Here is a 24,552-nt window from a genome sequence, read left to right on the forward strand (position 1 = left end):
TATGGCACAGAGGGGGCATGGAGACTGAGCCCTGCCACAGAACCCAGCCCCAGGTGCCAGCGCCAGGCCATTTTCTTCCCAGCCCTCCTGGGGTTTGCCCAGTTTGGGACACGCAAGGCCTGTGAGAGCAGGACTCCTGGGTTCGATTCCTAGTGCTGCCCCCAACCTGAGTAATGTCGGTGCACTGAGTTCCACCTCTGTGTGCCAGCTGTGGGTGACAGCTCCGCTTCTCGGGCACCGTATGGCCAGTCCCGACTGTTGGGACCAGAACGTGCTCTTGGCTGGTCCTAGACTGGGATGAATGGCCCAGGAACTAGGGACCATCCCACCCTCCCCAGCCCCTGTGCCAGGAGCGGTCTCTGCTATAACCACAGAGCAGTATGGCCAGATAAACAAAACCCTTCCACAACAAGCCCCTGCCCCGCCTGCACAATACTCCCAGCCCCCCCAGCGGAGGGTGGAAGAGAATGGACCACACAGGATGGGTGGTGGGCACAGCGGCTGGTGCCCAAGTACCAGGGTGAGAACCTGTGTGGACTAGAATAGGCAGAGGTGTTCCAGGGGGCCCTCTCCACCCCCTCCCTGAGGCCTCACCAGGGTCCCTTGCACAGGGGAACCCCCTCAGCACGTGTGCGCATAAGCGTGTGCAGTAAGGGCAGGGGAGCGTGCAGGAAGGTTTGGCAGGGATGGGAAGCAGCAAAGTCCAAGGGCAGGTGAGCGTGGGACAGCTGGGGCATGCATGGTGTGGCTCCCAGGGGAAGCAATGGAAGAGATGGGGAGCTGTGCCTTGCCCCTCCAGCGACTGGTGCTGCCCCTGCACCTCTTCAGTACTCTGCCAGAGGTGGTCACCCTGGCCCCAGCAGCCCTCTGCCCACCCATCCTCCCCCTGAAACCAGGAGTCAAAGGGCTGGAGGCTGCATGATTCAGCCTCACTGAGTGTCACTGTCCCAGAGTGGAGAAAGGTGTAGCTGGGTGGGTATAGGCCGATTTCCCCAACCAGCACAGCCCTGTGCTTCCCTTCGCCCCTGGTGCTTGGTTCCAGGCTGGGGGCTACTAACATCACATGCTAAAGCTAGTGGCACTCATGAACAAGCCGCTCTTCCTGGGGTCAATGACAGCACCAGGCCTGGGGGAGTCCTCACCCCCTCAGTGCTCCGCTCTGCTTCTCATCAGCATCCCCATCACACCTCTCCCCAAAGAGCTGGTAAAGCAACAGGTGCCAGGGCCCTGGGCTTCCCCCCCGAGATTCCCAGCGAGACTCGGGCAGAGGAACGGAGCAGATCAAGAGCCCCCAGCCCAGCTCTGAGCCCCCTCACCTCCCACTACTGTCCTTGAGCCTTGTGGCAAGAGCACTCAGATACCAACACCCGCTGCCTCCTGGCTGTTCCCCAGAGTGCTGAGTGCTCCACACCCCCGGAAACCCGGGTCAGAGCCAGCAGTGCACCTCCAGGGGTGAGAATGACCTCTATGCTCCAACCTTGCAACCTGGGCCGCTTCTGCCCCAGGGGGCCCAGCCAGGCCAGGGTCTGTGCAATCGTCCCATTTCATCGCCAGCCGGGGCCACCCAGCCAAGCCCACCAGGATCTCAAAGCAACACAGTCGAAGTGCATGAATTCAAAGGCTCCGTGGCCACCGCCTCTCTTCCCAGCCTGACCCCTGGCCACAGACGGGGGTACGAACGAAGCCCCTGGCATACTGCGCAGGGTCCCAGGGGACAGGACATGGCCAGGACACAGCAGCTGTTATAGAAAGTGAGTTTTATATATAATTTATATGTACACACAAGAAAAAAGTACCTTTAATCTGCATTGCCAAATAAGTGCCACATCCCCCCTCGCCCGACACAGTGACGGTGCCGCTCTCATCAGGGCCTTCAGTCCAAAGCTGCTGTGTCCCCCCACCCCACCCCCAGCAGGGGAGCCCAGGGAGGAGCAGAGACCCCACGGAGGAGCAGAGACCCCACGGATATGGGCCCAGACCAAGCTTGCTGGCTCCAATGTCAGCTGAAAACTCCCCAGACACAGTCACGGAAATAAAAACACCCCAAAACTGCTAAAAAACCCAATCCAGAAATCACCCCTTTTTTGCATTTAAAACAGCCCTGGCCCCAGGGGAGCCAGGAGGCTCCTGCCCTGGCATGGAGGGCTCCCACCCCTTCCAGCCTGGCCCAAGGCCAGGGGAGAGGGGCCTTCCAACCAGGGGGAGACCAAGGGCAAAGGGCACGCTGGCAGCATGAGAACCTTGGGCCACAGCCTCCCAGTGGCAAGGGGCCCAGGGGGGCCACGGAACTGCAGGGCCTATGCCCCCCTTTGTGGAGGGCATGGGGGGAGGCGGAGCAGGACTGATCAGCTGCCCCATCCCCAGAGCAGCGTAGTCCAGGAGGGAAGGGGCAGAGCAGTGGTAGGGGAAGCGTGGCCCTGACCTCAGCCCCCAGCCACCAATCCCTCACCCCCAGCCCAGCCCCCGGCTGGGCCTCGTTTGCCCCTGGGCCCAACCACGGGGTCTGCTGCTTTGGCAATGAGCTGATGAAAACGCTCAGAGGCCCTGGCATTTCCATGGAGATTGATGCACGAGGGGGCCGGAGGGGGCCGCAAATGCCCCATTATTTAATACCCCCCCAGCCTGAGGGCTGGACCCACCCTCCTGCCCCACACTTGCTAGCGCCAGGTGCACGGCCCATCTCTCTGCAGCTGCTCAGTAAGGCTCTTGGGTGGGGGAAGGGGACTGGCCCTGGCGAACACACGGGGCGGGGGAGGCTAGTCCTGCAGTCAGTCACTGTCCAGGAAGCCCCCCACAGGCTTAACCTCAGGGGGCTGGGGACCCAGGAGTGGTGAGGCCAGGCAAATTCTCAGCCTCCACCTTTTATTTTCAAGTTTTATCTGGGGGAGGAGCCACCCCCCTCTCCCACCTGTGCCTGGAGCCATGGGGGGGCGGGGCTAAGCTACTCACCTGGGGAATTCCTCGCCTCTGGGGAGCTGGGTGTAAACTGCCCCTCCCTGGGGGCATGGACCCACTGTAGCTGAGGGAGCTGTTTGTTCACATAAGGTTAACAGGGAAAGTTCCCAGCAGCTGGCACCCCGCCCCCCCAATGGCCAGGGGGGAGGTGGGGGTCTGGCTCACCAGCAAGTCCCGGTAAAGAACAGGTCCTAGTGCTGGGTAGCCATGGGGGAGGGGAGCAATGTTAAGGAGGTTGGGGGCACAGGGCCAATTCTCGGGGTAGTGGGGTGGGGAGCAGAACCGGGGCCAGGATGGGCTGCGTGGCACTTGGGAATTTGGCACATGGGCAGCTTGGCCCGGGGAGGAGGCTGAGGGGGTGTCAATGCTTTGGGGGGGGCTGGGTCCCAGCTGGAGAAAGGACCTCCCAACCTTGAGAAGTGGCAGGAGAGGCTGAAGGAGGCCTGGGTCCCAAGCAAGATGAAAGTGCCCACCCCCCCGCCCCAACAGGCTGGGAGCAGGCAGCAAGATTTACGCACAGACAAATACCCCCACCCTAGCCTCCCTGGACACAGTGGGGGGGGGGTGCCCAGCTCCTGCCCCCAGCCCTGCCACAGCCCCATGGATCCAGAGACACATCCTCTTTGGAGTCACCAATCTCCGGGAGTCGGTCCCTGCCCACCCGCAAAAGACACGTGCAGGTCCCACCCCTTGAGAGCTACTCACCCCCCACACACATCTAGCCCTTCTTCCCTCCCCCCAGCAACAGGAGGCAATTTTGGCAAATAAGAACTGTTCAGCCCCTTCCCATGCCCCCACCTTTCCTCTGGCTTAGGCCTCACAACTGGTGAAAGTCACACCGTGTGGGTGGGGGCCAACGGGAGCCGGGGGGGAGGAAGAGTCCTCAAATATAAATCTATTTAAAATCCCCTCTTCCCCCCACCCAGTCTACCCCCAGCCCCACCGGAAGGGGATGATCCCCCCATCCCAAACACGGAAAGCAGCCCCCAAGGGATCCCTTGGCGCAAGTGCTCAGACAACAGCGGGGTCCCCTGCCTGGCCAATAGGTGCCCCCCGTTGCCGTCGTCTTTGGTCGATTGCAGGCAGGGGCGGGTTCGTCTTTCCCAAGTTCACCATCAGTCACTGGAAAGGGAGAGGGACCCGGGGGCAGCGCTGAGCCAGCCCCAGCATGGAGCGGCCTGGGCACCCCCGACATGCTGGCTCCGGAGCTCAATAAATAAATAAAAAGTCTGCTGTAAAAATATTTCTTCAACACCCCCGGGGGGTGCCTCCAAACCCCCCCTCCCTGCCACACAGGTCTGGTGGCAAAGACCCCCCCAGCTGGCTCGGGGTGGCGGCACTTTCCCTCTTCAGTTTGGTGTTGAAATTTGGAGCCATTTACAAGACCCCACAAAATAATGGACCCGAGGCCGGGGAGGGGGCATCCAGGGCTGGGTGGTTCCCAATGGCTCGGCTCAGCCTGGCCCAGGCCCAACCTGCGGCAGCCCCGCCCAGCCCCTTTGGTACACTGGGTCCTTCTCATCAAAGGCCGCAGCTGGCGCTAACTGCGGGGTGGACCAGCGTTCAGGAAGTAGGTGGTCATCTCCCCTTTGCCCTTGACCTTAATGACCCCCCGGCACTCCAGCTGGTAGCCCTTGGCCACCAGCACCTGGTACAGGTCGGTCGTCACCTGGGGGAGGAGGAAAGAGGGCAGGAGTGAGACCAGGACCCCACGTGGGGCACGGGCCGAATGGTGCCCTCGCCTACCCTGGGCAGAGAGATGCCACACCCCAGTGCTTCAGCTCCCCCGTGGTCCCAGGGGGAGGCTCAGACCCACCTGCCATGCTAAGACTTTGCCTTGCTAGCGACCTTGGGACCTTTGGTTCTTAGCCCTGCAGGGCAGCTGGCCTCCTCCGCTCCCCCAGGCAGCGCCACGCTCTTAGGTGACCTCGGCCTCCAGCTCGAGCAGCCGGGCAGTGGGGGCTGAGTGGGACCTGGGGGCCTCGGATTCCAACTCCACACAGGCGGTAGCAGCCTGAGGCGTGTCAGGGATGTAGGACCCTGTGGTTTGGGCTCAGTACCCCAGTGCCTCAGGTGAGGGCACCCCCGAGCTGCCCCCTTGTCGACTGAGGCCAAGCAGACCAACGAGTCCAGCATAAAGCGGGGGCCAGGATGCTTGGGTTCTGTTTCTAGAACCCAGGGCCAGGCCCATCGTCCAGAAAAGGGGGACAAGGATCCCAGCCCCTGCCTGGCTCACAGCGCACCAGGGATACCCAGAATGCACCAGCACACCTGCAACGGCTCAGTCCCAGAGATACGTCCTGCCCTTCCCCCCCCTCCCCAACTAGTGTTTGGAGGATGTTGGGGGGGGGGGGGGAAATCATCCCTACCCCCCTCCCGCCACAGGGCTGGGCAGTAGGCAGCAGATGGCAGGTTCCTTGCCGAGCGATGCCCCACCCCAGGTGGGCTGGAGAATTGCCCCCTTCCCTGAAAACATTCCCAGATGGTGCCTCCCCGTCAGCCCAGCCACATGGGGACGACACACACCGGGGCCCAGGATGGGACAGCAATTCACCTGGATGCGGTCAGGGACCCCTGTGCTGTCCATGCGGCTGGAGACGTTCACTGTGTTCCCCCAGATGTCGTACTGAGGCTTCCGGGCCCCGATGACACCCGCTACCACCGGCCCGATGTTCAGCCCTGCAGAGAGAGGGAGGGTCAGAGCTCATGGCCCTGGGCTCTACCCAGCCTGTCTGTTTCCCCCATGGGCAGTGGGCTCAGGAGGGCAGGCTGTGCAAGGGATGCATTCGCATGATCATCCGCACACGCGTGATAACGTGTCTTTGCACACGAATGCACATGCCTATGCTCGAGCGTCCACAGGGAAACCCCCAGGAGTGGCCAGTGACGAGCTGGGGGGGGTGATCACGGCACTCCCCCACCCCAGCAGAGGCCCTGCCCTGCTCACCGATCTTCATCTGGAAGTTGTTGAAGGAGTGCTCGTTGATGTACTCCATCTGCTCCATGAGGCGCATGGCGTAGTCGGCCAGCGCAGTGATGTGCGTCCGGCCCTCCCGGTCGTACGTGCTGTCGTTCAGCCCCGAGGCTGCCATGTAGGTGCTGCCGATCGTCTTGATCTTCTCCAGCTGCCGGTACTGCGGCTCGCTGATAATCTGACAGGGGAGGGGGCAGCAGCTACAGGGGGGCAGGGGAGGGGGCACTGCGTGTCCCCCCTCCAGGCACAATCCTCCCTGGGGACCCCACACTGTGCTCCCTTGCCCCAGGGGACACAACCCTCCCTGGCGACCCCTCGGAACCAGGGCCCTGCTGCCACCATGACCCTCGCCCCTCAAGCCGCTCCCAGACTGGGCTGGAGCCCCACCCACCCTGCCCTCGAGGCCTGTGCCCAAGCCGTGGCCCTCATGTCCCATTGGCCCCCATGGCAGAGTTGGGTCCTGGGTCCTCAGAGGCCCCATTGTCACCGCACCCCCAAAGCGCGCATTGCTGCTGCCCCCAACCATGCTCCCCTCGTTCTGCCCCTAGCCCTGCCCCTGCCTCCCCACAGCCCCTGGGTGCTGCCCCTGGACCCCCTGCCCGGCACCTCGTCAAAGTCAGCGATGATCTCGTTGAGCAGCCGCAGACACTCCACCCCCTCGTTGTTGGCCTCCAGCTCCACGTAGAACTCAGAGAAGTTGCTGATAGAGGCAAACATGACGGCCACGCACTCACACGACTGGTAGTACAGCTCGTCGTTGCAGCGCTCGCGCGCCAGGAAGTGCGCAGCCACGTCCTTGGGCAGGATGTTGTGCAGCAGGCGCCGGTTGTAGGCCTGGAGCTCCTCCATCTCCTCCTTCTCGCTCGTGGCCTGCGGGGGCACCAGCATCAGGGTGCCGCCCAAGTCCTGTCCCGTTGGGGGAGCCAATGGTCCCTCCCCCCAACCTTTTTCAAAAGCGATCCTGAGGCCTTCTCCAGCAGTGCTCCACTGGGGGGGGCCGGCACCAAACTGAGCCGCCCCCAGCTCTGCCCTGCGGGAGATTTGGGAGCAGCCAGGATTGCTGGTGCACGAGCACGGAGCAGGACGTGCATGTGCAAGGGTGGCAGCTGGGGGAGGGGCTGGCCAGCCTCGTGCGAGGAGTGAAGTGCAGGATTCCTGCAAGCAAGTGATATGAGGGCATGTGCCAGCCTTCAGGACACGCTGTCCCCCCCTCGCCCCAGGGACACCCCTCTTTGTGGTTGGGGGCAGGTTCCCACCCCAGGGATGTCCCATCCCCAGTTGTTTCTCCCATGGGGGAGAACAGACACCTCCCTCCCACCCCCGGATGCCCCCACCCCCAGGCCCCTCCCTACCTGCAGCTTCCAGAGGAAGTCAAGCCGGGCCGTGGACTCCACCTGCTGAGCGTGCAGATAGAGCGCCAGGGCGAAGACAGTCAGGATCACGGGGGTCATGTACTTCAGCGCCACCTTCTCCTCCACCAGGCTGGGGGCACGGGGCAGGGGGTGTCAGGCTGCAGCAAGGCACCGGGGACCCCAAAGCACCCACCCTCCCGAGCTGGGGGAAGAGAGACCACGGCACACTAGAGGCCGGGGGGGGCAGGGGGAATCCCCAGAGCACTCACTGTCCCCAGCCATGGACCTGCTGACCACTAGCCATACCCCATAGGCCAGTACAGCAAAGGCCTGGGGGACCCCAGAATCCTCACCTGCCCCAGACCCAACCCCCCATAATACCACACAGACCCTTTGCCTGCCCCAGCCCCCCAGTAATGTTCCCTTGCAACCCCTTCCCCTGCCCCAAGTCCAAACCCCCCCTAAATACCCCCACAGGTCCCTCATCTGCCCCAGACCCCACCCCAATCCCCAGCTCCCCCCTGGGCCCACATCCCCACTCACCATCCTGAGCCCCACTGGGTCTCGTTGAAGGCCGGACTAGCAGAGAGAAGAGAGAGCAGTTACAGACAGCTGAGCACCACAGCCCCACACCTGGGTGGGGGGCACAGTCCGGAACCCCCAGCAGCAGACAGGCAGGGCCCAGTGAGAGACAGGGACAAGGTACCCCCAAGAGTCTGACTGGGCCTTTGGGGGGTATCTAGGGGAGCAGAGCCCAGGCCCTCTTGGGGTTGAGGGGATGTGACCCATAAGCCCCCACCAACGGCCAGGGTTACAGGAATATCCTGACCCTGGGCTGTACATTCCAAGTCACTGAAGAGTCTCACGTGAGGTGTGAAATGAAAGCCAGGTCACGTCGGTCATTATGGCCCTCGTGAAACGGACATGCAGAGTGTTACGCACAGAGCCGAAAGCATGTTAAGGTCTGGCCCAGGGAGCTGACAAACAGGTTTTCTGCCAGAGGAAAGATGTTTGCTCACCTGACACTCACTCTGTGTGTGTGTGTGTGTGTGTGTGTGTGTGTGTGTGTGTGTGTGTGTGTGTGTGTGTGTGTGTGTGTGTGTGTGTGTGTGTGTCATTAGTTCACACCACACCATCACTGACATCCTAAATCAAGGGCGAGGGGTCACCGCAGCGGGGAATAAGCCAGGGGGTGATCCTGACTGTGGGGCAGTGAGTTGGGGGACAGAGGGAGCAGGCGAGAGAGACGCCCCTCGATCCTGCACCCAGGATGCTATCGGCAGCGTGACTGTTTCTGGAAACGGCCCTCAGCCAGCCTTGGCTGGAAGCCGTGAGGGACGGGTGGCCGCAGAGGGCTGGCTGAGCGGAGTCGGTGGCCAGGAAGCGGCCTCGGATTTGATCTGCAGCCCTCTGGTCTCCGTTCTCCTTGCTCCCGAACTCCACGATTTCCAGACTCTGACGCTACGGTGTGGAGTAAGGGGCTGACCCTGTGCCGATGCGTTCAGACTGGGGCGTGCTTCTGCCCGTGTCCAGGGAAGAAGGGGCTGGTACAGGACTGTCTGGGCGGCGACAGGGCAGGGGGTTCGAGGAGCTGGGACCAGACACGCACAAGCGAGGCTCCCGCTCGCTGGAGGCAGGTAACTCCCAGTCCTGGGTGCATGGAGAAATATTGTGGGGGGTGGAGCCCCGGCCCTGGGCCGACAAGGGGGAGAGCCCTGGCCCTCAGGGCACTCACATGGCATTGGCCACAACCAGCAGGTCGTAGTTGTCGAAGAGCGGCGCCTCGGGTCCCTCGGCCAGCACCAGATACAGCCCCTCGATGGCCAGCATGAGCCCCAGCTTCCCGATGCTGCTGATGTGCAGGAAGACGGAGCAGGCCAGCAGGCTCAGCACAATGCTGTAGTTAAAGTACTGGGGGAGGCAGACAGGCGTCAGGGCGCGGCCGTGCTGCAGCGGGGGCTCAGGGCGGGGGCACTCCAGGGGCAGCCCCAGGGCCTGCTTCTCCAGAACCCCAGGGTGGGAACGGGGAACGCTGGGTCCACCCCGCCTGACGCGTCCGGGCCAGCCGCCCACGTCCCAAAACGTGGCCGCTCTCGCCCCGGCTCGTGGGGGAAATGGGACTGTCCAGAGGACACCAAAAGTCGGATCCTTTGAGCACAAGGCCAGTGGGGCCACGTCTATACTGCAAAGTAACAGGGCTGGAACTGCAGCTCCTGGCTCGGCCCCTCCCCCCCACGGGGTCCTGGGTCAAGCACCACTTGTGTGTGTAGATGGAATGGGTGGGGGTCAGGCTTGAGCCCGAGTTCAACCTTGGGCTTACACTGCAGCATCCACACCCCCTGGGAGACCCCTCTAGGGCCCAACACCCCCCACAGACTCCCATCCTCACCCCCCAGCCCCAGCCCGAGGGGGCCCTCGCTGTACCCGACAAGGGCACTGGCACTCTGCACATGGGAAGGGGGCTTCCCTGCAGCACCCCCATGGCCATAGCCCCGCACGCCGCGCCCCCTGCTCTCGGGGGCTCTCACCTCGGGGAAGTTGCAGGCCGGGGCGTCCCCGTCACAAGGGGGCACGTCCGAGCCCAGCGAGAAGTTGAGGGTGCGGAGCTGACAGGGCCCCACGGCCTTGGGAGTGACATTGAGGGTGCGGGCGGCACAGTCCCGCAGGGGCATGTGGCTGCAGGCAAACTGCAGAGAGACCAGAGGGGGCGATAGGGACAGTGCAGGGGTGGGGGGACCCCGTGACCCCTCCTCCCCTGGGGGGGCTTGGAAGGCAGTACCCCAGAGCCAAGGGACAGGTCTCTTCAGGTGTCATCTTGGACAGTGTCGGTGTGCCCCAGCTTGGCCATTTACCGCCCCAGCTCCCATTCTGTACCACGCCCCTCCCCCCGACCTCCCCAGCTTCCCTGCCTCCCCCCACAAGGTCCCCTATCCCCTCCCCCATCTATCACTCTGTATGGCGCTCCACCCCACACACAGCTCCGCAGCTTCCCTGCCTCCCCTACAAGGTCCCCCATCTATCACTCTGTACCGTGTGCCCCCCACCCCCACCTTCCCTGCCTCCCCCTACAAGGTCCCCCATCCATCACTCTGTACTGTGCCACCCCCTCCAGGCGGGCCCTCCTCCCCCGCAGGGCTGTACCATGTTGACAAAGGCCGAGATGAAGACGAGGAGGATGGTGAAGACGGCAATGAAGGTGCTGTGGGTGCGTGAGTGGACGATCTTCCGGGAGACCCGCTGCAGGGCTGCAGGGAAGAGCTGGGGTGGGGGAGAAGGAGGGCTGAGAAAGGGGTTCCAGCCTCGCATAACAGCCCCCCTGCCATCTGTCCTCACATGACAGCCCCCTCCCGCCCAGCCATCCAGCCTTGCACGACAGCCCCAATCGGTCTGGCCTGAGAGGAGCCACCTCCCCACATGCCCTGCCCCCCTAACAGGACAGGGCCCCGGCCCTCCTGCATGCCCTCCCCTCCACCCACACCCGGCAGCCTCCGGAGGGCTCAGCACCCCAGTGAGCTGGCCTGCATGCTGACGGAGCAGACAGTGCACATGCGTGTGCGTACACGCATGCACACACTGAGGCAGGAGCAGAGGGTGCTGACACGCACAAGCACAGAGCTGATACTCACGCTGATGCAGGAATAGACGGCGCAGACGAAGAGGATGTTGGCCAGGATGATGAAGATGCTGACATAGACACCGAGCATCAATGGGGAGCTGTGGAGAGAGGGGCACCATGAGCTTCCCGCCAGCCTCTGGCCCCACAGGGCGCAGGCTGCCTAGCCTGAGTATGAGCAAGAAGGGCAGGGTGGAGATGCTGAAGCCAGGCCTGCTTTGGGACCACGCGGGGCGGGGAGGGATGGACTTACTGTGGGAACATCACAATCTGGATAAAGCAGATGAAGCAGAAGACGAGCAGCGTGCAGGCCACGTAGCCCCCAAAGCGATCGTCCACCTTCTTGGAGTACTGTGGGGAGAGCGGGCAGGGTTACTGCTGGGAGGGGAGGGGGGGGGGACAGCTAATGCGGCAGGGTTGGGCTTTGTTACCCTGGTGGGGGAGGGAGCGTTTCTCTGAGCCCTTGGGGGCTCGAAGAGGAGGAGCAAGGCAGAGGATGGGGTATGAGCGGGGGTGGGGGACAAGGGGCGGACTGAAGGTTGGGGGCCGAAGGGCAGGATGGGGGGGGCATCAGAGGTCCCCCGCCGTGAGGCAGGATGCCGGGGGACAGAGGGCCCCGGTACCTTCTTCTCCAGCTCCGGCGTCTGGAAAGTCAGCAGGAATTTCTTGACATGATCCTTGCGCAGCTGGTCGATGCTGCGGGCATCGATGGCCCGGCCCAGGAACTCATCCACCTCGTCCTCGGGGTTCAGGGCCTCCTGGGCGCTGCGGCTGTGGAGTCACGGGCGGGGTGAGCATGGTAGCCTCCCTGTCCCCCTTTGCACCAGGAGCCCCCCCTGCTGCCACCCCACCTTTACTGCATTTTGCAAGGCTGTGACCCTCTCTTGGGGCACCGGCCCCCTGGCATGGAGCCGGGGTCGTGCCCCAGCCCGGGCCATCTGCACCAGGCCCACTCGCCCCAGCCCAGATGTCCGGACAGGCAGTTCCCGGGCCCTGCAGCGAGGGGACCCCCTGGGGGCTGGGCCCACTTACTTGTCTTTGCTGGTGTCCTCAATGCCCTGCAGACAGAGAGAGGGTGTTAGAGGAGATTCAGGGTGTCACTCCTCCTCCCCATGGGGGGGGACACAGCAGCCTCAGGGTCCCCGCCCCCCATGGCACCAGCAGGGAGTGAGGACCTCCTGCTCCCAGCGGGGCAGGGCTGGGAAATTCCCTGCCTAGTCCCCAGCTACAGCCCCCCAGGCACTTGGGTTCCCCCAAGATCTTTCTGACTGATCCCGCCCCCCTTGCTCTCAAGCTAACGGTGCCACTCAGCAGAGTGCGCCGCCCCCTGGGCATTGTGCTGTGTACAGGCAGGGGACGGGAGGGGAAACCGAGGCAGAGACTTGCCTGAGGCATCATAGCAGAGCAGGGGCAGAGCACCAGAGACAGGACCCAGGAGTCCGGGTCTCCATCCACAAAGCCACGCTGCCCGCCGTGCAGCATCCTCTCCCCTGGGACAGCCACATCACCACCCCTGGCCCCGTGCAACCTTCCCCAGCTCCTGGCGCTGTTCCCTGGCAGGGCATGTGGGAGGGGCCCTTCACCAGCTGACTGGAGCCCTGGCAACCTACAGCAGGGCGGGAGTGTTGCAGTCCTGGGCCTGCGCCCCATGGGAACGGAGCTGGACAGCACCGGTAAGGGGCGGATGCGAGGCAGGAGGGATTAGGGGCTCCTCCGCTCCACAGCCAGGCTGGACCAGCAGGAGCTGCCCAGTGTGGCTCCCATGCCTCATTTCCCCACCTCCGGACACTGGCCTCATGGCTTGGCCTAGAGACGGGCTCACACAGCAGGATGTACTGGCCCACCTGCCCCACCACACTGACCACACAGGCAACCATGCCACAGGAATCAGCGAGGCAGCCACGTCCAGCTGTGCCATGGCAACAGGCACAGCACAGATGAGAGATTGTGCTATAGTAACCGGCTCCATGGCAACCAGATCCAGGCTGACAGTGAGCCATTCCATGACAACTGATGCTGGACTGCGCCATAGCAACTGGCACCATGCACCGAACTAAAGCAACTGACAGGGCAAACGCCGCAGACTGTACTCTGGTGCCTGGGGTCACACCAGAGCCCAGCCATGCCCTAGCGCCTGGCGTCATGACAACAAGCAGCAGCACGGCAACCATGCGAACAAGCCATTCCATAGCAACCAACCACACGTGTCATGAGGATGACCTGCCCCCCCCGCCAGTGCAGGAGCAGCTCCTCACCCCCTACTCCCAGCAACCAATTCAAAGCACTGGAGTGAGGGGAGGGGGCGGGGCAGGAAGCGGAGGCACATTGGCAGATGGGTGTAGGGGGAGCTCCGCTGTCCAGACAGGACTGAGGGAACCCTGGAGGGGGCATGGAGCAGCGGTGTCAGAAGGGTCAATGCATGGTGGGGCCCCATTCCCACATGCCCCCCGCCTTGGTTAAGGGAACCCCCGACATGCAGAGCAACAAGACCTACCCCTCCCACAGGCCAGGCCCAGACTCCAGCTGACTGAGACCCTCTTCCTTCCTTCGCCTCCGGGCAGAGGAAGAACCCCCAGCGCCCCCCCCCACCCCCTACTCACCATCTGCCGGAAGGCCTTTGAGTCCTTGGTGCGGGAGAAGGAGCGGTCGGGCACCCAGCGTGGCACCAGCCCCTCCACGGAGTTGGCCCGCGCCCGCTGCAGCTTAGCCAGGATAGCCTTCTCCTCCTTCTGCTCGGGGAGAGGAGTGTGCAGGGTGAGGGGGCCCCGCTGAGGCAGCTGCCACCAGCATCCCTTGGAGCATTCCTCCCCGCAGCCCTCACTAGAGTCAGCCTCCACCCCCAGCCCCGAACACTCACCCCCCAGAAACGCAGCCCCCTGTGTCAGGGATGCATCGCCCCTACCCCCACTCCCGCCTTCCGGACTCACGCGCTTCTGGCTGCAGCCCACGATGAGAAAGGTCTCGATGTTGTGTTCCTTCAGGTAGGCGTTACGCTCGCCCCCATGGCCGGGCTCCACCTCGTAGTCCCCATTCAGATACTGCAGCGTCGCCCAAGTGATGTGGATGCGCCTGGGGGGAAAGGGGGAGGGCAGGACACTGAGCCCGAGAGTCATGCCCCCCCATTCCCTGTGTAACCCACCGCACGCCCAGCGCGAGAGTCCCTGGAACAGGGCCCCCACTCTCTGGGGCAGAGCAGAGTAGCTGCTTAACCCACAGCCACAGGCGGGAACTGCGAGGAGAGTGCCCCCCACTGAGAACCCCGAAGTGCAGCCTCCTAGCATTGCACTGGGGCCAGCACCCCCTGCTGGGGAATGTGCCCCACTGAGCCCCCTCCCTGCCCCCTGCAGCACAGCACCCCTCGCTTCCTGCAGCACAGCACTCCCAGCACCCACTGGGCCCCCCGCAGCACAGCACCCCCAGCACCCACTGGGAAGAGCACCCCACTGAGCCCCCCCTGCAGCACAGCACCCCCAGCACCCACTGGACCCCCACCTGCCCCTTGCAGCACAGAGGGGCCACCACACAGGCTGTTTCCCAGGGGGCTCCCATCTAAGCACTGCCCCAGCCTGATCCTTCTTAGCCGTGAGCCCCTGCTGCATCCTCCACTCACCCGGCTTTGCCTCCAGCTTCCATCTGATTGGCCAAGGTCACGTCGTTGGACCAGACGTCGAACTGCCACTTGCGCAGCCCCAGCACCCCGCAGTGCACGCGCCCGCTGTGGATGCCCACTCGCATGTTCACGTTCACCCCTGTCACCTCACGCACCAGCCTGGGGGGGGCACAGAGAGTGTCAGACCTGCCCAATCCCCCGCGGCACAAGGGAGCGGGTGTGACCTGCTCGCAATGCAGAGAACAATGGCAAGTCACGGCCATGCCAGGCTGGCGAGACACAGATGTGTAGGGGCAGGTGACGTGAACCATCCAGCCCCCCCGTGAGCAGCACGGCGAGGGCACCTCATCCTGCCTGAGTGTGCCAGTTCTGGGCGTGACCCTGGGCATGACCCTGTCCGCCGCACAAGTCAGGGAGAGTTTGCGTGAGCGGAGCGAGCACCCAGAGCACATGGCTTAGGTGTAGCATGTACGCATCAACAGACAGAGCGGGTCCATGGTGCGTGTTGTACGTACGGCAAGCGTGCACTGCACCAACACCAAGTGTGCACCGTGTGCTGCAGGTGCCTGTGCATAATCGGCGCATGCCACGCGCGAGGCTGGGGGCTGCGTGTAGTGCACAAGCACTTGGGCGTGACAATGTGAGCGGCAGGCCCAGGGCTTCCCCCCACAACTCACGAGATGGCTTCGATCATGTCGACCCCCATCTCCACACAGCAGTGAGCGTGGTCCCCCCGTGCCTCGGGCAGCCCTGACACACAGTAATAGCAGTCACCCAGAATCTTGATCCGCAGACAGTGGTTCTCCTGGGAGAGGGGCAGAGGGGGGCTCAGAAAGGAGGGGACCTCATGGAGTCTGCCCAGTGATGCCAGCCCACAGGCGGACCCCGCCCACCACCTTGCGAGCCCTGCTCCCCCGCTCGCCAACCATAGCCAGCCAGCCCTCCACCCGCTCCCATCCTCTTGGACCCAGCCAGCCCTCTGCCCTGCTCCCTGTCTACCCCACCCCACCCCACCAGCCCCCAGCCAGGGCCCCACCCCCTCCTGGGGCACCCCCAAAACACAAAGCCCCCCAGCCCCCCAACGCCCACGCTCACCGAGGCCAGCTTGTCAAAGCGTGCAAACAGCTCGTTGAGCGTCATCACCAGCTCCTGGGCCGTGCACTGGGAGGCCAGGCTGGTGAACCCCTCGATGTCTGCAAACAGGATGCTGCAGAGGAGGGAGAGTGAGTGGAGACTAAGACACTCCCCCCACCTCAGCCGCCAGGTCCCAAAGTGCCTGCACCTCCAACCCCCTTCCCTGTGCCCCAGACAGCCAGGTGCCCCCCAGGCACCCCAATACCCACTGCCTCAGCCGAGCATCCTCAAGGGCAGGTCCCCACCCTGCCATGCCCAGGGGCTGCTCCCCCCACACTCCCAGCCCCAGAGCCCCACAACCCTGCATGTCCCTTGGGACCCAGCTGCTCTTGCTGCCGCCAACGGGGCCCTGTGGCAGTGGCCCAGGCCGGACCCGTTACCCAGGGTGATTCCCGTGGGTGCAGAGGAGACCCCCCAGACAGGGCCCCCCAGCAGCGCCTGGGGGTCCCCGTGCACCCAGCTCCCCATCCCTGCACCTGACGTTGTCGTGCTTCTGGATGTAGATCTTGTGGAACATCATGTCCTCCTTCTTGGTGTTGATGTCCTCCTTCATCTCCATGGCAACGTGCTGGGGCAGCACCGACAGCAGGAGGCGCTCCTGCACCCAAACCACACCCCTGTCAGCAACACCCCCAAACCAACCCCATCACCCCCAAACTGGACCCCTCTCTGCCCCCAAACAGTATTCCTCCGTGCCCCCAAACCACACCCCCTCTGTGACCCCCAAAACCAGCCCCATCATCCCCAAACAGGACCCCTCTGTGACCCCCAAACCAGCCCCGTCACCCCCAAACTGGACCCCTCTGTGACCCCCAAACCAGCCCCGTCACCCCCAAACTGACCAGACCCATCATCCCCAAATCGGCCCCCTCTGTGACCCCTAAAGCCAGCCCCATCACCCCAAAACCGGACTCCTCTGTGCCCTCAAACCATGCCCCCTCTGTGCCCCCCAAACCAGCCCTATCACCCCCAAACCAGACCCTTCTGTACCCCCAAACCAGACACATCACTGACACCCCCAAACCAGTCCTCTGTGCACGCAAACTGGACCCGCTCTGTCTCCCAAACCAGCCCCAACACCCCAAAACCAGCCCCCTGTGCCACCAAACCACACCCCCATCACCAACACCCCCAAATCAGACCCTTCTGTGCCCCCAAACCACACCCATCAGTGACACCCCCAAACCTCCAAAATCACACCCCTGTCACTGACACTCACAAGTGAAACTGTCGCTCCACCCTCAAACCACAGGTCCCTTCAGTGGCCGCGGAGAACAGTCGATGCCTGTCAGCCCCAACAGATCTGCAGAGTTCGCATGTCCCCCACTCACTCCAGACTCCCTGTGCCAGGTGTGAATCATTCCTCCCAGGCCAGGGGCTCGAACCCTTGGCTTGTTCCTGGTGCTCTGCTCCGGCCTGTGCTGCACTGACCCCCCACCGCAGCGCGGTGCCAGGACTGGACCCAGTGCCGAGCAGTGTGGGACAACGCCCAGCGTATCTGACGTACGGCACCCCCGTGAATGCATCCCACACCTCGTGACCCATTATAAGCCTCTTCCCTTGACTCTCAACCAAACCCCAGTCAGCTCCCCCATTATTGACCCCCCCCCCAGCACAGTGCGGGGGGCAGGGCTGCTGCACTGACCCAACCCCCGCCCCTCCCCACCCACCTGCTGCCGGTTCTCCCGCTGCAGGTGCAGTCTGGCCTGGATGTAGCCACGGGTCTCCTGGAAGGCCTGGCGCTGCGACACCTCGGCCGGGTAGTGGGTGCAGATCCCGATGATGTTGGTGCAAAGGAAGATCAGGACGTTGGCGCTGAGCTGGGGTCGAGAGGGGGAGGGGAGGGTCAGTCCCAACACCCCAACCTGGACAGCACTCCTCCCCACCCCACCCCCTTGCAAACACATAGCCCACCAAACAGGATACTGCACCCCCAAACCACCCATCAGCTGTGGGGGGCAAGCTGGCATGAAGAGGGGGCAGGTTCAGGGGTGATCCCCAGAGATCTGCGGCTGGAGCAGTAGGGCTCAGCACCCCTTAGTGAGGCAAGATGGGGGTGGGGGCTCCCTTACAACTCCATATTCTGAGCATCAGGCAAGCGTCTCCCACCTTCCTTTTGCAGCAGTGCCCTGTCCTAGAGGTGGGTCTCTGATGCCCTCTCCCACCCACCCCCCCTCGACAGGAGCTCGCCCCTCCAACTCACCACTGAGACACATCTCTCTGCCCCGCTCCAAGGCGGGGTGCAGCCCAGTCGGGCAGAGCTCCAGTCCCTTTGGGCTGGGGGAAGCAGAACTGGGGGTTGGCTGGCTGTACCCCACAATCCCCCTGGGGCTGCTGGGTGCCAGCCGGCTGGAGCTGGTGCATCCCCAGGACACACGGGGCTGGGTCAGTGGTGGGATCTACAGGACCCCCATCCCCCACCCTTCTCTGCCCTGCAGACACCCCCGTCCTGTCGCCTGGCCTGAGCCCCCCCACTATTCCCAGCAGGGACAGGGCGCTGGGGGCAGGGAGCTCTGAGCGGGGGCTTGCCAGACCGCTTCGGAAGCGGGAGGAAGCTGTTGGGGGGGACGACGGGGGGAGTGGAGATGGATTTAGCAGGAGCTGCACGTTTGCCATGGTTCTCCCAGCCCCCTCCCCCCAGGGCCCCCAGCCAGGTCTATTTATAGCCGGGCGGTGCAGGGTCAGCGCTATCGCATCCCGTCCAGATGAACACAGCAACTTGTGCACCAGACCCAGCCCAGCCAGGCCATGGACCGTGGAGGGTGGGGGAGGCACCCTCAGCTCAGGGCCTGACGGGTCTAGACCATGTAACACCCCCCAGCTCACACCCCGACAACTCCAGCTCAGAGCAGCAGGACTCCAACTGCCCCCAGTCTCTCCCCCGCCCCCACCAACTGGCCAGCAGCACTCTGCTTTCGAACCCATTGATTGGCTACATGCAGGGCATGGGGAGGGGGAGACGTAACTTTCACCCCCCTCCCCATGGACAGTTCTAGGTTCTGGGGCTTAGGCCCCAACCCTGGGGTGGGGGGGTCTGACCCAGCCCAAATGGGATTTTTACCAAAGTAAAAGGATTGAGGCATTGCCTGGTACATTGGAATTTGTATCCTGTGCCCCCGCCCCACCATACATTGACAGAACCCCCCCACGGTGGCTGCACGGGGCACCAGGACACAGCCCCGCCCTCCAGCAGGCACTCAAATCCGTTTCACTTTTCAGCGTGGAAAGTCCTGCCAGGTTCCCAGAGCGAGGGGGGGAGCCCAGCCTCCAGGGCTACTGGGCAGCAGGTCAACAGGGCCTGGGAACACAGCCCCCTGCAGAGCAGCTGAAAATAACTGCCCCCATGGGGCCTCCCAAGAGCCAGCCAGGGAAAACGCCCCCTGCCCCTGGGCTCCCCCAAGGCACACTGCCCCCAACACACAGCACAGGACGGGCCCAGTCAGATAGGTTTTCAGAAACCAGATGTCCCTGGGGGCTGCCTGGGGCTGCCTGGTGCCGCCCCCGCCCCTGCAAGGCAGGGGCAGGTGAGGAGAACCAGTCCTGCCTTCCGAGGATGCCCTGAGGGGGTGAGTTGAGTTGAGAGGAGACCAGCGTGTGGAGGGGGTAACAGGGCTGGAGTGGGGAGGGGGAGGTAACCATATATGGGGGGAAGTGATCCAAAGCCAGCACTAGGCTCCCCCCGCACCCTGGAGCGACAGAGCTGGGTTCAGGCCAGGGGATGGGGACGTGAGATGGCATGTCACCCAGACCAGAGCCCTGCCCCCCAACACCTCCCCAACACTGTACCACCTGCAGTGTGAACCCCTCCGAGAGCTGTGCACACTTACTGCTCCCCAGTGCTCTGCGTCCCTCACACACTCACCCTGTTGGCACACTGCCTGCAGGGCCCCTTACCCACCCCCTGCCCCACGCCAATCACTCCTTCCAAGGGAAGTTCCTATTTACCGCCATGCCCTGCATGAAGTGGGCGTATTAAAGCCACCCCCGCCCCCTCAGCCAATTCAGGGTCCTCCTTCTCTCATGCCCCCCAGCTGCAGCTGCCACGTTCCACCCCAGCATCGGGCGCATCGCAGGAGTAGCTGGGTCAGACCTAGAGTGGTAGGAAGACGGTAGGGGAAAAGCCAGGGAGAAGATGTGAGAGGGGCTGCCTCGCTCCAGAGGGCTGCGGGATCCTCAAGGACCAGCCAACAAGAGGAGCTGGCTCGGCAGGGGGAGCGCAGCTCCAGGACACCCCAAGGCCTAGCCGTCCCCAGCCCCCCTGTGCTCCGAGCTCTGCAGGGACATTGACTCGCTAGTCCCCTTCTGGCAGGGTCAGCAGCACCTGCCCCTCCTGTCCGAGGGGACAGCTACACGGTGGGAGCCGCAGACTGTAGCTACAATTGCCAAAGGAGTTGGCACCTCCATTCGAAATCTTTTAAGGGTCCACAAATGAAAAGAGGTTGAAACCCCCCGACCTACACTGCACAAGACAAGAAAACCCACGGCCGCAAGCCTAAGCCAGGTCAACCAAGTCAGGCTCCTGCTAGGGAGCAGCAGCCGTGGGGGCTCAGGCCGAACCCAGGACTCAACCCCCCTGAGGGGGAGGGTCCAGAGCCTGGCCTCCACCCCTAGTGGGAACATCTACCCTCCTAGTTTAGCCCCACAGAGTGACACCCCCCCAGCCTGAGTCAGTGCCCCAGGCTCAGAGACTGGAGGTGTGGACTACCCTGAGGCACAGGGCAGGGATGGGGGTCAGACCAGGGCACTCAGCAGTGTGGAGAATGGAACCCAGGAGTCCAGGTCCCACAGGGGGCCAGGAGAAAACAGCAGGAGCACCCCTCAGGGGCCCCTGATTTCTTGCCTCGGGGACTCAGCCTTGACAAGGGCAGCTGCTCGCACCCCCCAGCCTAGGCTTTCCCAAAGGCCCTGGGCCTGTCTTCCACTCCCATGCAACCAGGCCACCACAGGGATGCATGGGCCATGGCTGGAAAACCAGAGCGGGCGGGGTGAGATGAGGGACCTGCCAAGGGTGTTTGCCTCAACCCCATGGCCGCCTCCACCCCCTACTCTGCACCCACAGCAGCAGCGCTAAGACATGGCCAAGGGAGTCACCAGACTGGGGGAAGGGCAGCACCAGGAGGGCAGGAAGAGTGCCCACGCCCCCTCTCCCAAGGTGCTTATGGTGCACGAGCAGTGACACGACCCTACGCACACGAGGCGCTTGAGCGAGGGGCCTCCACTTTGCACATGCATGTGCGGGCACGAGCCATGTCATGGACCATCCAGACGTTCGACCCCAAGGCAACAGGCAGGGGCTGCCCCTGCCACCGCCCCCACAACCATGATCTCCCCCTGGGGCAGCTCCAGCCACCACCAGCACCAAGCTTTGCCCCAGAACTCCAGATAGGGGAGGGAGAAGGGTCTCTGCACATGGCAGCTGCCTGAGGAATTATGGGAAGCAGGGGGAGCAGTCAGTTTTGGGGATGGAGGTGGCACCAGGGCAAAGCCCTAGATCAAACCATCCTGTCTGGGCAGATGGTGTGACTGGACCCTGGCATCCGACAAAAGCAAACCCACCCCCCCAATGCCCAGACAAAAGGGGCCTGGAGTCCCAACCCCCCAGTGGGTCCAGGACAGGGGTCTGCAGCCCCCTCTCCAGCCTCTCGCATGTACCACGAGTGGGTCCTGTGCCCTCTGAGAGCTACCCGGCTCCCCAGTCACCTTCAAACGTACACACGAGCATGCTTCACCCCATCCCTCCCCGGTGTCCCACCCTGGGGCCCCCAGCCCCCCACGGGGGATGAGGCCCTGGCAGACCTGCCTGAATCCCCATCCTGGTCTCACAGCCTGCTGGGGACACCAGCTGGCATCTCCCCCATGGGCCGGACACTCAGTGAGACCACACCGCCAGGCACCCCACATCTTGTCTACATACCCCATCCACGGCCCCACGCAGCCATGGGACCCCTCGTCAGCCTGCCCCCGGCCAGCCAGCCACCAGGTCAGAGGGGACACTGGAGCAGAGTTCCTCTGAGCAGCACCACCCCTCATCCCCACATCTGACCCTCATCTCCCCATGCACTTTTATCATGCACTGTCCCCCCGTTAGTTGTGTTCCTGGCTCTGGGTGGGGCCAGGGTCACTCCCCCCACACCCGGGATTGAAACTCATCCTCACCCCAACATCCTGTCCCCTCTGCCCTCAAGGGCCTCATGCCCCACTCCCATCCTCCCACAGACAGTCTCCTCCCAGCCCCACAATAGAGGGCTTTGTCCAGTGTGCACCCCCCGCCCTCCCGAGAAAACCCCTGGCCCACAATAGAAGGCTTTGTGTACCGCCCCCCACCCCTGGGGACAAGACACAAGGAATGGTCCTATCCACCCCTGGGGCAGGGGGAAGGGGGCAGCAGGAGGCAGCGCTCAAGGGTGGCAAAGGGGGACAGGAGGTGGTGCTTAAGTGTGTGGGAGGGGTGAAAAATGGGGCAGGAGGCGACGTTTGACTGCAGGGAATTAAACTAAAATATAGAATTAAAATTTACACATAAAAGATTTTAAAAAATGCTACGGCCAGTGAAATTCCCCACCACATGACGTGAGCAGCACAAAGAGGCCAATACGCCAACTCAGGTGGGCAGGGCAGCCTCAAGGACCACGTGCCCTGGGGCCACACCGAACCCTCAGACAGACTCCCTGTCCCCAACACCCCCAGGAGGTTTGCTAGGGGGAGAAACTTCCCCTCGGTTGTATTCCACAGGGAAGAGGCACATTCGTCAGTAATTAGATGGATTAAACCCTCCTGTGGTTGGGGACAGGGTGGCCCCCCAGCATCCCCCAGCTCCCCTGCACAGAGGACAGACAGCCCCCCAACACCTGAGCTCTGCTACCCACTAAGGTGACATGGAGCTTAGGGAGATGGGGTCTAAGTGGAGCATGGGGGGCAGAGGAACAGCCCCATTCCAGGGGCCCTGGGGGGGCCGTGCCAGCCACACTGAGGGTCAGGGGGTGCTAATGGGGCAATGGAACAGGGCCCCCGGGGAGGAGAGCTCCTGGCTGCTTCTTCTCAGCTCTGGCCACAGGCCCCCTCCAGGCCCCATATTTACATGACAACCCCCCACACGATCCCTCCCCTCACCCCCGGCAGGGGCTCTGCATCACAAGAAACATGTGGTTATAATCAGAAGCTGCGCCCCCCCCGCAGCGTGGTGCTCCGTGTATTGCCATGGAAACCACCTGCCAAATGGGAGCGTGGGAGCTGCATCCCCCCCAGAGAGCAGGGGCCCAGCCCTCAGGGTGGGGGCACTGCAGCACTCACCCCCAGTCCCCCAGGATCAGATGTCCCCCTGCCCCATTGCCCTTCCTATTGGCAGCCCCTGGGGTGGGTGGTGGCATGGCCAGACCCTCACACACACCCTCGGCTTTGCCGTTGTCTGCTAGCGCCAGGCCTTGACTCCCATGGCTCCCCTCGCCCTCACCCCCGTGGGGGGGGGGTCCATGCACAGAGGGCCTGGCAGCAAGGACAGCTGCCCTCACCCCCCCATGCCTCAGCCCAGCCCCACAGGGGCCTCATTGGGAGACAGCAGAGCAGCCCCAGTGACCCATTCACTCCTTGGCATCTCTGGCGAGCCTGCCCAGGAAGGGTTGGGGGGGACGGGCATCGGGCCCCCAGTCAGAGGGGAGTGGGGCACCACTGGGCAGAGAAGCCAGCGCTGGGCCCCACCGGCTCCTGCCGGCCCCCTAGAGCTGGAGCACAGAGAGGCAGGTGGGAAGCAGGGCCCTTCTGGGTTAATCATTCCCCCGGAGACAAACATCCCCCTCCCCACCCAGCCCCACGCCCAGCTGCCCATTGTCCTGCATCCAGGTGACCCAGGTGCAGGACTGGCTCAGGGGCCAGGCCAGGCCCAGGAATGTCGTGATGCTCCCCCCACCACACACACACAAACCCGCTGTGGGGGCGGGGGGCGCCCCCACTGCTGGGCACACCCTCAGACCACACCAACCCCACACATTCCCTCCTTGAACCCAGCAGACAACACCCTGCAGCCCCCAAAGGAGGCCCTGCCCCCCCTCCACCCCGATACCTGCTTCCAGAGGAAGGGGTCGCTGGCGTTGAGGTGCCAGGTGATGAGCAGGTGCAGGGCGGAGAGCAGGACGCCCGCCGCCACAGCGGCCCGCATGCGGACGGGCAGCAGGGTGTAGGTGATGTAGATGAAGAAGACGCTCCACCAGACGCCCTCGGAGGCACTGCGTGGCGAGGCCATGAGGGTGCCCAGGGCCTGCACCCCGCCCAGCGCGGCCAGCACCAGGTAGCTCACCACCCACATGGAGTCCTGGGGGAAGGCGCTGCGGCTGCACAGCACCATGAGCACCAGGAAGAGGGAGGTGGCCACGGCCAGCGGAGCGGTGTAACGCACATGGGGGGCGCCGGGCACACAGTGGAAAAGCAGCATCACGCCGCACACCAGCACCAGCACCCCCATCAGCACCGTCAGGCTGCTCTGGTTCATCTGGAAGAAGTAGCGCTGGTAGAGACGCTCCAGCTTGGCCGACTGGAAGCGCTTGGAGCGGAAAACCTGCAGGAGGCGCTGCCAGCACTCGCCCGCCGACAGCCGCTCCCCGGGCCTGGCCACCCCCTCTGCCACCTTCGGCCCCTTGGCTTCACCGTCCTCAAAGCCCAAGTCCACCGACTTCAGCCCCAGGTCGCCGGCACCCCCAGCCAGGCTCTTCTTGCTGTAGTGGTCCTCCTGCCAGGAGCAGGTCAGGCCCAGGCCTGCCCGCGGGTGGGTGCCCCGCTCCAGCTCGGGGTCCTGCAGGCAGCTCATGTAGCGCGGGCTGCATAGCGAGGAGCGCGGGCGCTGCCCCTTTTTCCCATTGCGCTCCCCCCATGCCGTCTTCCTCTCATCCACCTTGGGCACCAGGATGCCACTAAACCACGACAT

General features: G+C 63.7%; 2 protein-coding genes across 3 annotated transcripts in view; both read right to left on the reverse strand.

Annotated features, from left to right (window-relative positions):
- The window catches only part of CCNT1 (cyclin T1), a 53,784-nt gene that overhangs the window by 24,564 nt on the left and 4,668 nt on the right, over nucleotides 1–24,552 (reverse strand). The window lies entirely within an intron of this gene.
- On the reverse strand, nucleotides 522–24,552 carry ADCY6 (adenylate cyclase 6). Of its 2 annotated transcripts, none has more exons than XM_032785618.2 (21): nucleotides 23,695–24,552; nucleotides 17,309–17,458; nucleotides 16,115–16,236; nucleotides 15,600–15,711; nucleotides 15,182–15,309; nucleotides 14,505–14,663; nucleotides 13,822–13,963; nucleotides 13,495–13,623; nucleotides 11,927–11,952; nucleotides 11,518–11,665; nucleotides 11,148–11,245; nucleotides 10,908–10,995; nucleotides 10,423–10,539; nucleotides 9,810–9,968; nucleotides 9,017–9,192; nucleotides 7,825–7,860; nucleotides 7,282–7,411; nucleotides 6,536–6,799; nucleotides 5,903–6,107; nucleotides 5,510–5,634; nucleotides 522–4,624 (listed from the first exon to the last, which is right to left on the reverse strand). In XM_032785618.2, exons 1-21 carry the CDS (start codon nucleotides 24,550–24,552, stop codon nucleotides 4,496–4,498), a joined length of 3,501 nt encoding a protein of 1,166 aa, XP_032641509.1. In that variant the 3' UTR covers nucleotides 522–4,495. The 2 variants fall into 2 exon arrangements, with proteins under 2 accessions (XP_032641509.1, XP_032641510.1); XM_032785619.2 differs by lacking the exon at nucleotides 23,695–24,552 and adding an exon at nucleotides 17,842–18,018 and having other exon boundaries at nucleotides 523–4,624.

The sequence above is a fragment of the Chelonoidis abingdonii genome, chromosome 26, assembly GCF_003597395.2.
Source record: "Chelonoidis abingdonii isolate Lonesome George chromosome 26, CheloAbing_2.0, whole genome shotgun sequence".
In the NCBI taxonomy this organism is placed as follows: Eukaryota; Metazoa; Chordata; order Testudines; family Testudinidae; genus Chelonoidis; species Chelonoidis abingdonii.

Bases quoted from the DNA above. Each gene is read 5' to 3' on its own strand.
- ADCY6 (XM_032785618.2), bottom strand. From the start codon at position 24,552: ATGTCGTGGTTTAGTGGCATCCTGGTGCCCAAGGTGGATGAGAGGAAG. The intron at 13,964-14,504 runs GTGAGTGGAGGA...CTTTCCCCCCAG, and splicing joins GAAGCTGGAGGCAAAGCCGG to GCGCATCCACATCACTTGGG. The intron at 9,969-10,422 runs GTACAGCCCTGC...GTCTCTCTGCAG, and splicing joins TCTCGGCCTTTGTCAACATG to TTTGCCTGCAGCCACATGCC.